A 14,824-nucleotide genomic window follows, 5' to 3' on the forward strand; every position below is an offset into this window, starting at 1 on the left:
ATTATGAACCATTTTAACTTTATTAAGAAAACAATAAATATGAGTGTAAGAAGTTTAATTTTGTAAAAACCTTAGCTGGGAGGACTAATTGAAGTATTCCAACGTAGATGATCTTCCACATTCCACTAGATTTTTCTTTCCCTCAAGAGCTGCTCATCTGACCACGCGAGAGTCAATATAAAAAAAATTTCCTGATGCAATCGAGGAAGACGTGCTAAAGAGAATGAACTTTATATCCATATAATGGAAGCATTGAGAACCATTTTGATTTTATTGAGAATTAAAAGAAAACCATAAATATGAGAGTAAGAAGTCTGCCTTTGTAGAAAGCGTACAAGACTCTTTGGAGTATTCCAACATAGAAGTTATTCCACATTCCCCAAGATCTCCCTTAGTATGACTCGAACACAAGATCAAGGTTGGTGGAAGCCTCTTAAAAGAAAATCCCAAAGATACTGAAGAACAAGAGTTTCAAGAGAATTTCAAAGACCAAGAGTTTTATTCTACACAGAGAGAAAGTGTGAGAGATTAGTGTCCTCTTGCCTCAACCCAACCGTCCTATTTACGTGGCTTTTGAAGAATTTTTGTCAAATAATATATTTAAACATATTATGATATAATATCTTAATTAAATCATATTTAAATGTTATAAAATATCTTAATATATATTTAACTAATTTGAATCTCATTCAAATTTTAAATATATTTTTATTTTATGTATTTATATATTAAAGTTTCAATGTATCAAATATAATAAATATATTTTTCTCTTTTAATATATCTAATATATTAAATATTAATTTTAACTCTTCAAATTAATATATATTTTTTCTATTTATATTTAACGTATCTAATATATTAAATATTAATTTGAACACTTCAAATTAAATATATTTTTTTATTTACTTAATATATCTAATATATTAAATATTAATTTAAACATTTTAAATTAAATCTATTTACTCTTCTACATTTAATATATCTAAGCTATTAAATACTTCAATTTTTCTTTTCAATTAAATTGAATCTTTTTCAGGTTACTATTAGTTAGCAAATTTAAACTCAAATGATACAAAATTAAATAATTACTCATTAATTAATCAATTTTCATTCATTAACTATAAGTCACTTCACTATTAACCTAGAGTTGCACTCTTATGCACTATACGACAAGTTATGTCCATTGATGTAATTATTATAAGCAAGTTGATGCTTTACAAGTTGTTCATAATTACAGGTGGGTCAAAAGTTCGTCTTACCACTGTAATTATATCTTTCACCTTGAGTACCACTGATTTTCTAATGAACAATTTGTTTATATTACAATCATAAATTAAGTCCCTCTCGAGCCAATGAGAGGGTGGAGCCTTATTGTTCAAACCCTGAAATCACTACTTAAGAGAACAACTTATCTACTTTTCTTATATGAAAATGAATGAATTTCATCCCATGATATTATATTTCCAACTCCCTATTCGGTCGAGTCCCCAAAATGGTAAGCATATTGAATCGACCACCAGAGCTATTCTCACCCATGCAAATTAAAAGATTAAGCCCTCTCAGGCATGAGTTCATAACTCACTCAGAATTAAGATCGAGTCGCATATGATAATCATGTGAAATATTAATCTTATCAATTAACGAATTTATAGAGAGAGATTAAATATTATTTGGTCAAGTCTTATATAAACTCATTATATATCCCACTCACATATCTCCACACGAACGATTTGGATCAAACCATTTGTAACAATTATAAAGTGGGTCGTATCAATATTGTTACTAGGATAAGCACCCAACCTTATCCATATATTTTAAACCCTTTAAGTTATTACTTGAACACGATTATCTTGTATGTCAACTACATAATGTTCAAATTATATTAATAACTTTGGATTTTCATATCATGAATAATATTAAATTATAAATAAAATAATAAAAATTATTATTAAAAATTAAATAAATAATTACGAGGCTTTATGACATAAATCCCAACAGATGCATCATCCAACACACTATATAACGTGTGTATTGAAGATAAAACGAGACAGAAGCAAGATACAAACAACGAGTAGACATAAACGTCACAAATAAGTTTGTTGAAGGGTCAAGTAAGACTCGGGCCTTAACCTCGAAAGTTAGGATTTCGAAGGGAATTTGTGCATTCGGTTCTGGAGTCAAGTCTGTCCATATGAAATATGAAAGCTCACCAAATTTGATGTCAATCAGACACTAAATGTACGCTCAACGACACTGTATGTTCGTTCACCAAAATCATGTCTAGACCCGCCAGTTTAGAAATGTCTGAAAATTTACTATAGGGGGGAGGCATGGTGTCATCTGTCCACCAGCACTGAGTCCTGCGACCTCAGCAAGCTACCATGTGGCAACTGCGTGTGTCACAATGAGAACAAGTATTTCGAGACGAGTGTCTTGAGCAACTACTTTGAAATTTATCTTTCAAGGACAGCACCTGGCCCCACGGGTGTGCCAGTATTGCTCCCTAGCCCGAGTGTCGAAGGTTAGATTTTGCACCCACTATTTGATATGCTATCCATAAATGACATGGCATGGGCACAAGAGGGTCAATGTCTCGATTGAACCCAAATGGATGGATGTTTGGAATGTCCCGAGATTATGAACGACATGTGGGCTCGTTCTCGATGACATGACCAAGTGAGTTGCGATGGCCGACAACATATCGTGGCTCAAGATGGCGTCAAAACATATGGGCCATGTTGATTGGGAATCAAGATGATGTTGGATGCGACATTGCAATGAAAGACCTTAGCCCCGAGTAGGGAAAAAATCGAGCCGAATGACTTGGCCTAGTGTAAAGGCAAGTCAGTGTGTTGTAGATGATTGAACATGCACGCATAGGCAGCATGTGTGGACAAACAAGCTTAGATTCTGCACAAGTGATGTTCGGTTGGCAAAGACAAACCTCACTTAAGGTCCGACAAAACCAAAAACCGGGCAAAAAAGTGAATATGGGACATGAATTCTCCTTAAAACTGGTCGCGAGCGTGTCAAGATCACAACATCAAACGGTTGAAAAAGTATGTCATTTGACACACACCATGCAATAGGTTAAAGATTCTGTACCATCCAACTTTTAGTCAATCTGGTCAAATAGAATAGTCTATCTAGGTTGTTTCATGTTCATGGTCTTATTGTGTGTGAATGGTTAGGAGTCTCCAAATAAGACCTCTAGTTCATAAACCCGATTAAAGCAATACGAAAGATAACACAAGTAAACTTGGTAGTTGTCACATAGGGTCACTTCCTAAAAAAAGACTCCAAAAACTCAAGTGAAAACACATAGCCGTAGCCTCAAGTACAAGACCGTTTCTCTTAGTAAAATTAAGACTCCAGAAACTCGAGTGAAACCCCAAGTTTCAAATTGCTAAATTGGCTATGGTTCAAAATAAAATTCATATATATATAATCTTTGACAAGCTGAAGTGTTCGTTGGTCATTTTGATTTGAGACCACATAAAAAATCACGTTGAGGCGAAAGAAAATCAATGTCTTCAAAACTATCTACAGTTCAAGCCCTTCCTAAAACTAGTTGAATGGAAAGCAAATACACAACACATTAAAAGAAGGTGGAGTTTTACAGGTGATTAGATTTTCAGTAGTGCAAATCGAAACGCTTTTGGTTCAGTAATTCTGGGTCTCTTCATCATAAAGCATAAATGAAGTGAACAATAATTCTGACTGCACCGATTCATGACAACGAATTTAGTTTTAGCCTTTGTTCTTCTAGAAGCATTAGTTCGGAGCGCCAATTTTCGAGTTTCGATAACTTGTTCATCTGCTCTGGCTTCATATCTTGCAGTGGTGTTTTCTGCAATTGAGCTTCTGCAATTCGAATCTGCAAACCAAAACAAGAGAGCAAAGAAAATGATCAAAGAGTTGTATCACATAGACAAATTAAACAAAACTTAGAGATCTTAAGAAAAAGAAACTCAAATCTTCAGCTGTCAAGTGCAAACAATAATTCATTACAAGATGAGTACTAATTTCGCATAACATAGTTTATGAAGAAGCGAACAAGACAGAACATTATAGGCTTTTGAATCCTTCCACTAGATGCTACCTATGCTGGGACTGGGAGTATCCTTAAGGTTTAAAAGAACTTTGCAGGTTCTTCATGGCATTTGATTACATAAACAAAAGTACATGTGTAAATCTAAACACAACGTGCTTTTAGAGGAAGCACTTTTCTTTTAAAGGAATCAGAGTTTTTCGTTTAACGGCTTAGCAAAAGCTTAACTTCAGCATCTCCAGAAACAACAAACCACCACCAGAATCATCTACAAGAACCATCTGAAAAGTTATCCTCAATCCAAACGCATCCATAGTCGGGCTGTAATTAGTTAGGCTGTTATATATTTACTGTACTGTTCTCTCTGTAATGCTATGAGCTAATATAGGTAGATAGAGATGAGAGATGGTGCGAGAATCTAGAGTAGAAGGGAGTAGAAGGGCGTTTGGACTAAATCAAGATGTGTCAAAGATAGTTTTTGTCGGCTTCAGTTATGAGGTAAGGAAGACCTAATGAAGAAAACCGTCTGTCAAAGATACCAACCCTATTGCAAAAAGAACAACTAATGAGCTCCTCCTACACCATATGCATGCATCCTCAAGACAGCCAAACCGACGATAAATATATCCAAAAATTTATTCCAAAGTTTCACGTCAAAGTGATAGCTCTAAAGCACGTGATTCACATCTTCTTATCGAAACTGTAGAAGAAGATCTTTTGATGAAGTCTAATGTTTATCCTCCCCAAAATAACAAACCAAGCAAAAGACCTAACCAACGAGATTTTGGCCTTCCTAAGCAAGGTGAAGAAATCAAAATCAAGGCAATTGTGGATGACTGCACATGAGATTCTTAGCTAATGTAGTTTACAAACAACTAGTTAGGACTTAAACCATAAATCTCATATAATTCAAATTTTTTAACATCATAACTTAATTAACTAGACCATGTACATCTACTCCGGACAATATGCAAGACCAGCAAGGAGTATCCATGGGAAAAATGTTGTTCAAAGTTAATATCATAACTTTACTATGATCATGTACATCTACTCCAGACAATATGCAAGACCAGCAAGGAGTACCCATGGGGGAAATGTATTTCAAAGTTTAGATCATAACCATACGAACAAGATGCCTTTAGTTCTGGAATTAACAGTGTGATGAAAACTATTCTTTAGATGCATACTATTAAACCTAACACCACACTTTATAAGGAAATCGAGATATTAAAAAAAATTAATATAATTCAAGTCAACATATATATGCATGCAATGAATTGACAATTTTTCATGAGACTTTGAAGCAAAGATGATTTGTAATATTCTACCAACGCAAATGTGTCTTCACCTTTTTTTTAATTGCTCTAATTCTCTTATCGATGTCATTGGAAGGTAACTGTAGATTATCAATTGGCTCAGAAGGGTTTTCAATTTTTGGATTTGTAGAAACAGAAAGTTCATTCATCTGGGAACTTAATGACTGGACAGGTTCCAACCCATTATCTACGTATGATTCCTTTGCTTCAATGATTTCTCCAATAACCACTTGTTCCATTACTTTATCCTTTTCATCAGCTGCCTGCAGAAAAAGGACAGTGAAGAAAAGACATGGTTGTTCGTTAGAAATTAAATAAATGGTTATCGGTAAACTCTAAAGCATGGTCAAGTACTAAACTGGTACAATGGAAAAGAATATAAAAAATATAAACTCAACCCACAAAATTTTCTAGTTATAAGATGTCTTTCTGAAAATAACAAGGTTTAGTTGCATATGGTTCGATCCAAAGATGCATATACAATACTTCTAATTAATTATTCATGTAGTAGGATTAACGCTTGGTTAATGGTTAATTAGATATACGCTTGGTTAATTCCTTTTAGTATCTTTTTAGCATTTTAATACTTCGTTTCATTACCACCTTGATTCATAATAAAGATTTGAGATAGACTTATTGAAGAAAACTCTCTTTTAGTCACTGAGGCTACACGAGCTACATGAACTACCCTGAAGGAAAAGCATGCAGATTTTGATAAAAGTGACCTTAGCCCCCCAATGGATAGTGGGTGAATATATTCACAACCATGATTGAAAATATATAAGAAACAGATATGTTAAGTAAAAAATAAATTATAGATAAGCACCCCACCTCTTCTTTTCCCTTTCATACTCCACCATTTCCTCCATTTCCCCATCCAAAAATGATTTTTCAAGTATTTCGAGACTTACCACATGTAAAACTACTTGCCATATTTACTTAGTACTAGTTGTGAAGGAAAGTATTGTTAACTCTCCTCGCAAGTGATGCAAAGAAATTGGAGGAAATAGCCCTCTTGTTTGGGATGATTATTCACTAGGATTATAAGAAAAATTATTCAAATGAAGTTTTGAGCTTGTATGGACAAAGAAGTCAATGGTTGAACGCTTTAGCAAGATTTAGTGGATGTGACTTGGAAGTCAAAGTAACATGGAATTAATTAAATGATTGATTTAGTTGAAAAAATAAAACGAGTCTATCTTGAAGAAAGTGGGAACGTTGGAATTAAGGTTGAATTAAGTATTTGAGATTTTCCAACATTAGTATCAACACGAGAGGTTGATTTCAATAAAGAGCCTAAGTCATGAACCTGCTTCCAATTCTTAAGACTCTAGATAGAATAGTTTAGCAGAGTTGAGGCAGCTCAAGTTACAGACAGACACATAAGATTAGGTTTGGGCTTCCCTGACCTGGGTGTTTTCCAAAGAACACATTAGTTTTATTCATTAGGATGCAAGAATTGTCCCATGCAGTGGCATATTGATTATAAAAAAACTATTAAAATAGTGAGGAAGAACATGTTTTCCTTTTTTGTAACAAATGTTTTTCTCAAGTATAAGAGTAATGGAGGACAATATTTCAAAGATTTCTTTCAAGTTTGAGCATGATAGTTATGAGTTACTACTTGGACTCATTAATGCTTCATAACTTATGTAATTTTCATGAACCAGTTCTTCAAGGAGGTTTCTAGACTTGTTTTGTTAGTAGTGTTCATATTGATCATAGGACCTAATCAAAGACAAAAAAAAAAAAAAAAAAATGTTTTTCCCAAGTATAAGAGTCAAGGAGGACAATATTTCAAAGATTTCTTTTAAGTTTGAGCATGATCGTTATGAGTTACTATGATGCATTTGGACTCATTAATGCTTCATAGCTTATGTAATTCTCATGAACCAGATCTTCAAGGAGGTTTCTAGACTTGTTTTTTAGTAGTGTTTATATTGATCATAGGAGCTAATCAAAGACAAAAAGAACAACAAGATGAGCCCTTAAACCAGTTTTAAGGGCCTTACATATGTTTAATACCAAACCTTCTAAGTATGATTCTTGGATAAACAAAGTTAGTTCTCTCAAACATCAAATATTAAGGAATGTAGCATATGAACTTTGTTAAAGTAAAAACAGTTTGTAGTTGGCCTAGACATGTATGGTGACAGAAATTCATAGGTTTCATAGATTTGGCGAGATGATTTAAAAGGAAAATGAAAACTGGAGTAGAGCTTTCTAAAGTTAAAGAATTGATTGACCTCGGCCCTAGTATTAAGATATGGTAGAGGATATAGGAAGGTTAGTAAATTTTAATGATGCTATGGGGAAATAACTAGCTAGAATACTAAGGAAACATGAAAAGGTAGTGTTCTACCTTATATTCGCAAAGGAAACTTGCACTTAGTTATTTATGCACAATTTGTAAATTCTGGATTGGCTAAGTTCTTAAGAGTGGCAGGTCAAATGGATTTTCATTCTTGCTAATGGGTAGTTGATGTTTCACCCTAAAGGGAACTGTGCACCCAGAGGGTTATTCCTCAAGTAAGAGTTGTTAAAGGATATGTCCAAACCACTATTTAGTGAATTCAAATGGTACCAAGAGGTTCAACATTCCGAAGGGTGGAGGCATATTACAAAATGGAAGAACAAATATTGCAGTATGTTAATAAGTACTTGATATCAACGAGTGAAAGTTATGTGACAATGACTTGTTGGTTTATTACAATCCTTAAGCAGTCTTGGTTGAGAATGGGAGGTTGTGTCATAGAATTCCTTTTAGGTTTACCTAAGATAGTGAAAGGTTACACTGTCATTTGAGTAGTGGGTGGCTTCACTCATAAATTTACTCATGTTACTTTGGTAAAGTTCGGGAAAGTGTAGGATGTTGGTCTTGATAGTAGTAAGGCCTCAGATTATAACCAGTTTGAATTCCAAGTTACAACTTATGGAAATTGCTTATAACCATAGTTATCAAACTACTATTGATATGACACTATTTTAGCCCGAGAAGTAAAGACCTTGCGCACTAGAGAGATAATATTCATCAAGGTACTTTAGCAAAACCACCAACATAGGCAACATAGAAACAAAAGGACGAAATGATGGAAAAATATCTTGAGTTATTCCTCGTTTAAGGCACTTTCAAGGACAAACTTTTTTTTTTTTTTAGATGTGTACTGATTATAGTAAATATATAAATACACACAACTCACTTTCTCTTCCCCTTTGTATTCCACTATTTCCTTCACTTCCCCCCATTTTCTCTACTTTCCCCTTTTCCTCCACTTCCCTCCATTTCGTCCACTTTCTCTTCTCTTTTCTCCTATAAATAACCTCTCAAACCTACCATTTCCATCATCCCAACGCATCTCTCTCCTTAATTCTCCATCTGCAGACCATCCTTTTTTTTTATCTCTAGCCAACACCAATTTGGAGAATAAGAAGAAGAAAGAAATGAAGAAAAAAGAAGAAAGAAAGAAAGAAAGAAAGAAAAGAGAGGAAGCAAGCTTGGAGTTAGTTTCGAAATTGAACCTCTTAATAAACTTCGACTTCAAACCCAAACCACGAACCAAACCATAGCTTCAGAACTAGACCTTGACAAATAGGATCAAACTAATATTGACTCAAGAAATTCAGTGATTTCGGCTCAAGTCTACATTTAAATGAGCATAAATTTGAATGCTTTCGAGTTAGGTTGGATGAATTGTATGCTATGTAATGATTAACACGTAACTTATGGCTTATTTACGTGTTACTACTGGTGATATAATATGCTTATGAACGGTTTGTGATGCATGTAATTCTAGTCTATGATTCATTGATGTTAAGATACTATGATCACGTTATGCACTATGAAACATTTGAGGAACCATGTATAATAAGTATGAATGATATATCATGTACATGTATGCATGTCTCTTAAGGAAATTATGTCATGAAATGTACAGAAGTATCATGTGCATCATGACCATGTATCATGATTATGAAACTTCATGCATGTTGTATGTCACAAACACAGGTTACTACCCAATATGTCATGAATGGATGCACACACCATTACATAATATGCGCTCTTTTCTTTTCATTGGTTTTCAGGAACGTGAGCATGCACTAACCTATTGTCAGACCTTAAAAGGTACGTACATGAGCCTACCTAGTGGGTTCATGCATGCATGTGTGAACACATATAGAGAAATACTACGCATCTAACTCTACTTGAAAAAAAAAAAAAAAAGTAGAGCCTAAGGAATAGTCAATAAAAGTAGGTCCAACCATGAACAATGTTGCATGTGATTACATTTCTCAACCCCAACAATGGAGTCACTTACTGAGTATTTTTAAATACTCCATATATGTTAATTTTTCCAAGTAAAGGCAAGGGCACCATGTGTGGATGACAGCTTCAACAAAGGAGGCCATGAAATCAAGTCTCGATAGTTAAATTTCTACATTTAAGTTGTAGTATTTATGTTGAGATATATTAATAGCATTTTATTTCTAAATTTTGATAGTAGAGGATGTTGTTTTTCCTATTTTCAACCATGTTACTTTTATGATGCTAATACTATGCTTAAAATGAATGTATAAATATTTAAGTTTTTGGCAATGTTTTAAAGAGAGATTTTTAATGATTTTTCACATACAGTAGACATTGCAGGCATGTATTAACAGTTTTAAGCTCAATTTCTTATATATTTATCTATATTTTGTCCTAACAGAATATGAACGTATAATAACTGGATTCCATAGCTGCACGGGAATAAAAGAAAGGGTACTACTGGAAACCTTCAATATATGGTTCTCCCAAAAAAAAACTTCATGGGAAAACATAACCCCGGTTGCTGAAAAGCTATCAGAAATTAGAATGTAGGTCTAAAATTAAATTACAGAACTTTTAGACTATATGAGACACCTCAGCTCAGAGTTTCTGAAAAGAAACTCTTATTCCTAGAAATCGCCACGGCTTACTTGAATCTAATCATCGCAGCTATATTCCAGTTCAAGGAGTTCCACCGTCTGACTATTTTATTACTCGCAAACCTGATATTCTAAGAGTCGGAAAAAAGACTGGCCTGAGCTATAGGCAAAAAGAAACCTTATATTCAATTGATGTTAGTACAGACTAGTGTAAGCTATTTGCAAAAAGACCTATGGCTTGGGCTTACATGCTAAATCTTAGCATAAAGTTGAAAACATCATCTACCGGACTCATACTTCATGGGATGGGGTAAAAGAAAAGAAAGTGAGATGAAAAATCTTTTCTGTTCTCTGTACAATTAAAATAAGCATAAAATTGGCATCATAAATTTGAGTTATTTTCCTCAGCATTTGGGAATCACAAATAAATTTGTTTCAATAACAGGCAGCATATCAGTTGATCATGTTATAGTACCCAGGGAAAAAACCGAAAATGAACTCACACGAAACCTCTTCAAATAAATTCTCACAATATTTAAACAGTCATCAGAATCCATTCCCAAAGGGGTAGGTAAACAAACCTGCAGCCGCTTCTCCTTCTTTCTCTCATTCCGCTTAGCTGACTTGGTCTTTGACTTTACAACTGATGGAGGATCATAACCAGGAGGTTCATCATGGGACGCCATCTCCTTTTTCCACTGCAGAGACAAAACAATCCCCATGAATGCCACGAACATGACTTCTAGGGTACACTAAAATGGGAATTAAACTTATAGCAGAAATACAATAGAAAACAGTCACTGCCTTGCACTCTAAGTCATACAATTTTCCAGAACTTGTAAAAACTTCTTTCATTTCATTTGTTTCCTTACTCATGCGAACTATGGTACGAATTGTAGAAGCTTATCTTCATCATTTTACAGGAAAGAAAAAAAGAACCTGCACATAATTATGTACTCTTTTGTTTCTTTAATGAGAAAACTAACTTCCATTGAGAAAAAAAATGAAAGAAAACAAGAGCATCCAAAACAATAAGCCCACAAAAGGTATTCCAACTAGAGAAAGGGGCTGAATCAAGAAGACTGAGACATACAAGTAATTACAAAAAGAATCAAATATTGAACCTAATGAGGGACGTTACGACGTTAGAGACCCTCTCAAATCCTCTAAAAATCCTATTGTTCCTCTCCCTCAAAGACCCCACAAAAGAGCAGAAACCCGACACTAATTTTAAGTAAAGAAAATTAATGATTTAAGGAGCAACCTAGGCACTAAGCCCAATGAGGGTGCCTCACCTCACTTCAACACACTGATTGTGTGTCGAACTGTGGATGATGCAAGGATTTAAGTGAGTCCTGGATGATCCTATCGAGGGTCCTGATAAACAAGAGGCAGCTCAAGAAACATGATTGTAGATGTGAGCAATATTGAATCAACAAAGAGGCATGTACAGTCTTTATATTTCCTTTCCATCAAAGATATAAGAAATTTATTACACAAATGCTTATATCCTCCATAAATTACTTGAAAAGGCACGTGTATATACAAAGCTCAACAGTTAAGCCGGTCAATCTCTACTCCCTCTAATCTAATCATAGGTTCAAATCCTCGAAAAGGGCCTTTAATTTCCATTATCTCATTGTTTTTACAATACATATTCTATGTTTATATTCTGTGCTTCATCAAATGAAATGATCGCGTATTTCACTGAGCTTCGTCCATTAAACACACCGAAGGAAAATACAGTGATTTAGATTGCAGCCACATCACACTAACTGGCAGCAGCTCAAAGGATGATTTCAGTTCCCTAGCATGAGTTTGAGGAGCGAGGCAAACGAAGAACAGAGCAAGCAAACTAAAACTCAATAGAAATGGAGAAGGGAAAAAAAAGAAGGATGGAAAAAGGATAATAGCGATGAGGCATACATACCAGAGCCCCTTTGGATTGGTAAATGGCGACTTCATCCTGCGGAACATAGCCAGCCCTAATCCGAAGGGGTTTTCGAAGAGTACCATCGGGACGCCTTGTTGGCGCCAGAATCCTTTCTCCTTCTTTTAGGGTTTTGCTCAGCTCCGCCATTTGCTTCAGCTGATCTTCTCCTCCACCTCCTCCATCACTGCTCTCCATCGTATAAAAGGCAATTAATTACGATACTGCCAGAACTCAGCTTCGGATTCAAACAAATTTCTTCTGCCTTTCGATGTCAATTATTCGAAGCCAGACCAAGTCGTGTCCCACCCAACTCTTTTTGTTTTCCTCGTTCTTTATTTTTTTAAATCACCATTGACGTTCATTTAAACTACCATTGATGTTCATATAAACTAACTTATATCACTGGTTGATTGAATTTTCAAAAAAATTAAAAAATTCTTATGGGTAGGATATATATTTAAATTTGAATTCTTAACTTTAACTCTATCTTTTTTTTTTTTTTAAGATTATTACCAATATTATGAATATTTAATATTTTTATGTTCTAAATCTCATAATTGGTAAATAAAAACATATTTTATTTTCAATAAAGTTGTTATGGTTGTTTATTCAATAAAGATTGTTATTAAATAAAGTAAATTTTACCATCATTAATCTAAATCCAATAAACTAAAAACACTCTGACTATAGTATGATTATTTGAACTATATGTAGAGATATAAGAGTTGATCAAATTCAAGTATATAGTCAAAATGATCTATAGTATAAGAATAAGGCTGAGTACCTTATTTTGGAGACACTATGAATGCAGCCCACTTTTGTATATGATATAAACAATGTGATCACTAAATTGTACATGTGGAGACATGTGCGTGAGGGCGTCCTAGGCCATGAGTATTGCATAAGATCGGACCATGAAGAAAATCACTCACTTTATAATATCATTTATTGTTGAGACTGATTTTCTTATCATTCGATAACCTAGGTAACTCGATCTTAATGTTAAGCTAACCATGAACTCCGATTTATTCGGAATTATCCTTAGATTTGCATGGGTGAGAGTGGCTCGTTCGCCGACTCAATAGGCCTCCCATTTTAGGGGTAAGACTGAGTAAATGGTTGGGAACGTGGGGTGCAAGATGGAATTCACTCCTACCCACTTTTAGGGATAGAAGAGAGGTAGTTCCCTTACGTATTGACTACAGGTCTTGAACAAGGGGCCACACCCTCTATAAATTCCACTAACATGATTTTTTCCATTAAATGAAGAACATTTTGACTTTCTTCATTTTGATTTAACAATCCATTTGAATTATTAATTTCAAATTAAAATAATATTAAATTATTAATTAAACTATTTAATTAATATTTAATATTAATTCAAATGTCAATCCCAATTAATTTGACACATATTTGATTAAAATATTTAAATCTTATTTAAATATCTCAAATTCTCTCTTTTTGTTTAATTTGTAAATAAAACAAAAATGCGGTTAAATATATCGTATATATGTAGTGCATTCTCCCTAATTTAAATTCGAACACTTCGAACTCACTCGTCACGTTGCTCCATGGTTTAGTCTGATATGAGCTAGCAAAGGGACCTAATGGACCTATAGATCATGGGCTCCAACGATCCAAGATTAACTGGTTAAACTCATTAACCTTGTTAACCAGCATTCATTAACTACTAGGACATTCCACTACAGCCTAGTAGTTGCACTCCCCTCACTATAGATATATTTCTGTCCATTTGATATAACCATGATTAGTAAGTCGATCTTTCACAAGTTGTTCGTAACTAAAGCTGGGTCAGTTTACTGTTTTACCCCTAAAGTTACTTCTTATTCCTTATGTCTCACTAATCCTCTAATGAACAATTGAGTTGTGGTCCAACCAGTAAACCGAATATCTCTCAGGCTAATGAGAAGGTGGGGCCCCTTGTTCAAGACCTGGAGTCAATATGTAAGGGAACTACCCCTCTTCTATCCCTAAAAGTGGGTGATTTCCATCTTGCACCTCACGTACTCATCCATTTACCCAGTCTTACCCCTGAAATGGGAGACCTATTGAGTCGGCGAACTTGAGCCACTCTCACCCATACAAATTTAAGGATAATTCCAAATAAACAGGAGTTCATGGTTAACTCAGGATTAAGATTGAGTTACCTAAGTCATCGAATGAAAAAAAAATCAATCTCAACCGTAAACGACATTATAAAGTTGTGAATATTTAATATTTGAATTTTTGGAGAATTAATATTGAGTTTTTTTTTTTGTTATTTTTTATAATCTCTCCCCTTGTTCATTTTTTCTCTCTTTTCCATTTAATTTTTTTTTATTGCTTTTAACTGTTTTCTTTGTTATTTATTTATTTATTTTTTTTTATATATATGATTCTCTTTTATTCCTTCAATTATTTGTTTAATATTATTGCTATTTATAACTCTTTTTCGTCATTTATTTTTTATTTCATTTTTTTCTTGATAATTAATTATTTTCAAATAATTTATAACGGGAGTATGAGAAAAAACCAAAAATAATGACCATAAATTGAAATTTATGTATTTTAGGTTAGAAGTGAGATAAATTAATTGTATTTAATTTTTTAAACATAATA

The 14,824-nt window shown here is 33.9% G+C and overlaps 1 protein-coding gene across 1 annotated transcript; it reads right to left on the reverse strand.

Moving 5' to 3' along the window:
• Positions 1-3,445: 3,445 nt before the first annotated feature.
• On the reverse strand, positions 3,446-12,537 carry LOC111470610 (partner of Y14 and mago-like). The gene is made up of 4 exons (XM_023116171.1): positions 12,203-12,537; positions 10,854-10,970; positions 5,400-5,630; positions 3,446-3,877 (listed from the first exon to the last, which is right to left on the reverse strand). The coding sequence occupies exons 1-4, from the start codon at positions 12,398-12,400 to the stop codon at positions 3,731-3,733; spliced, it is 693 nt and encodes a 230-aa protein (XP_022971939.1). The 5' UTR covers positions 12,401-12,537; the 3' UTR covers positions 3,446-3,730.
• Positions 12,538-14,824: the final 2,287 nt, after the last annotated feature.

The sequence above is a fragment of the Cucurbita maxima genome, unplaced genomic scaffold (assembly GCF_002738345.1).
Source record: "Cucurbita maxima cultivar Rimu unplaced genomic scaffold, Cmax_1.0 Cma_Scf00046, whole genome shotgun sequence".
NCBI classification, from domain to species: Eukaryota; Viridiplantae; Streptophyta; class Magnoliopsida; order Cucurbitales; family Cucurbitaceae; genus Cucurbita; species Cucurbita maxima.

Bases quoted from the DNA above. Each gene is read 5' to 3' on its own strand.
- LOC111470610 (XM_023116171.1), bottom strand. From the start codon at position 12,400: ATGGAGAGCAGTGATGGAGGAGGTGGAGGAGAAGATCAGCTGAAGCAA. The intron at 10,971-12,202 runs GTATGTATGCCT...TTGTCTCTGCAG, and splicing joins ACCAATCCAAAGGGGCTCTG to TGGAAAAAGGAGATGGCGTC. The intron at 5,631-10,853 runs GTTTGTTTACCT...CTTTTTCTGCAG, and splicing joins AGAAGGAGAAGCGGCTGCAG to GCAGCTGATGAAAAGGATAA.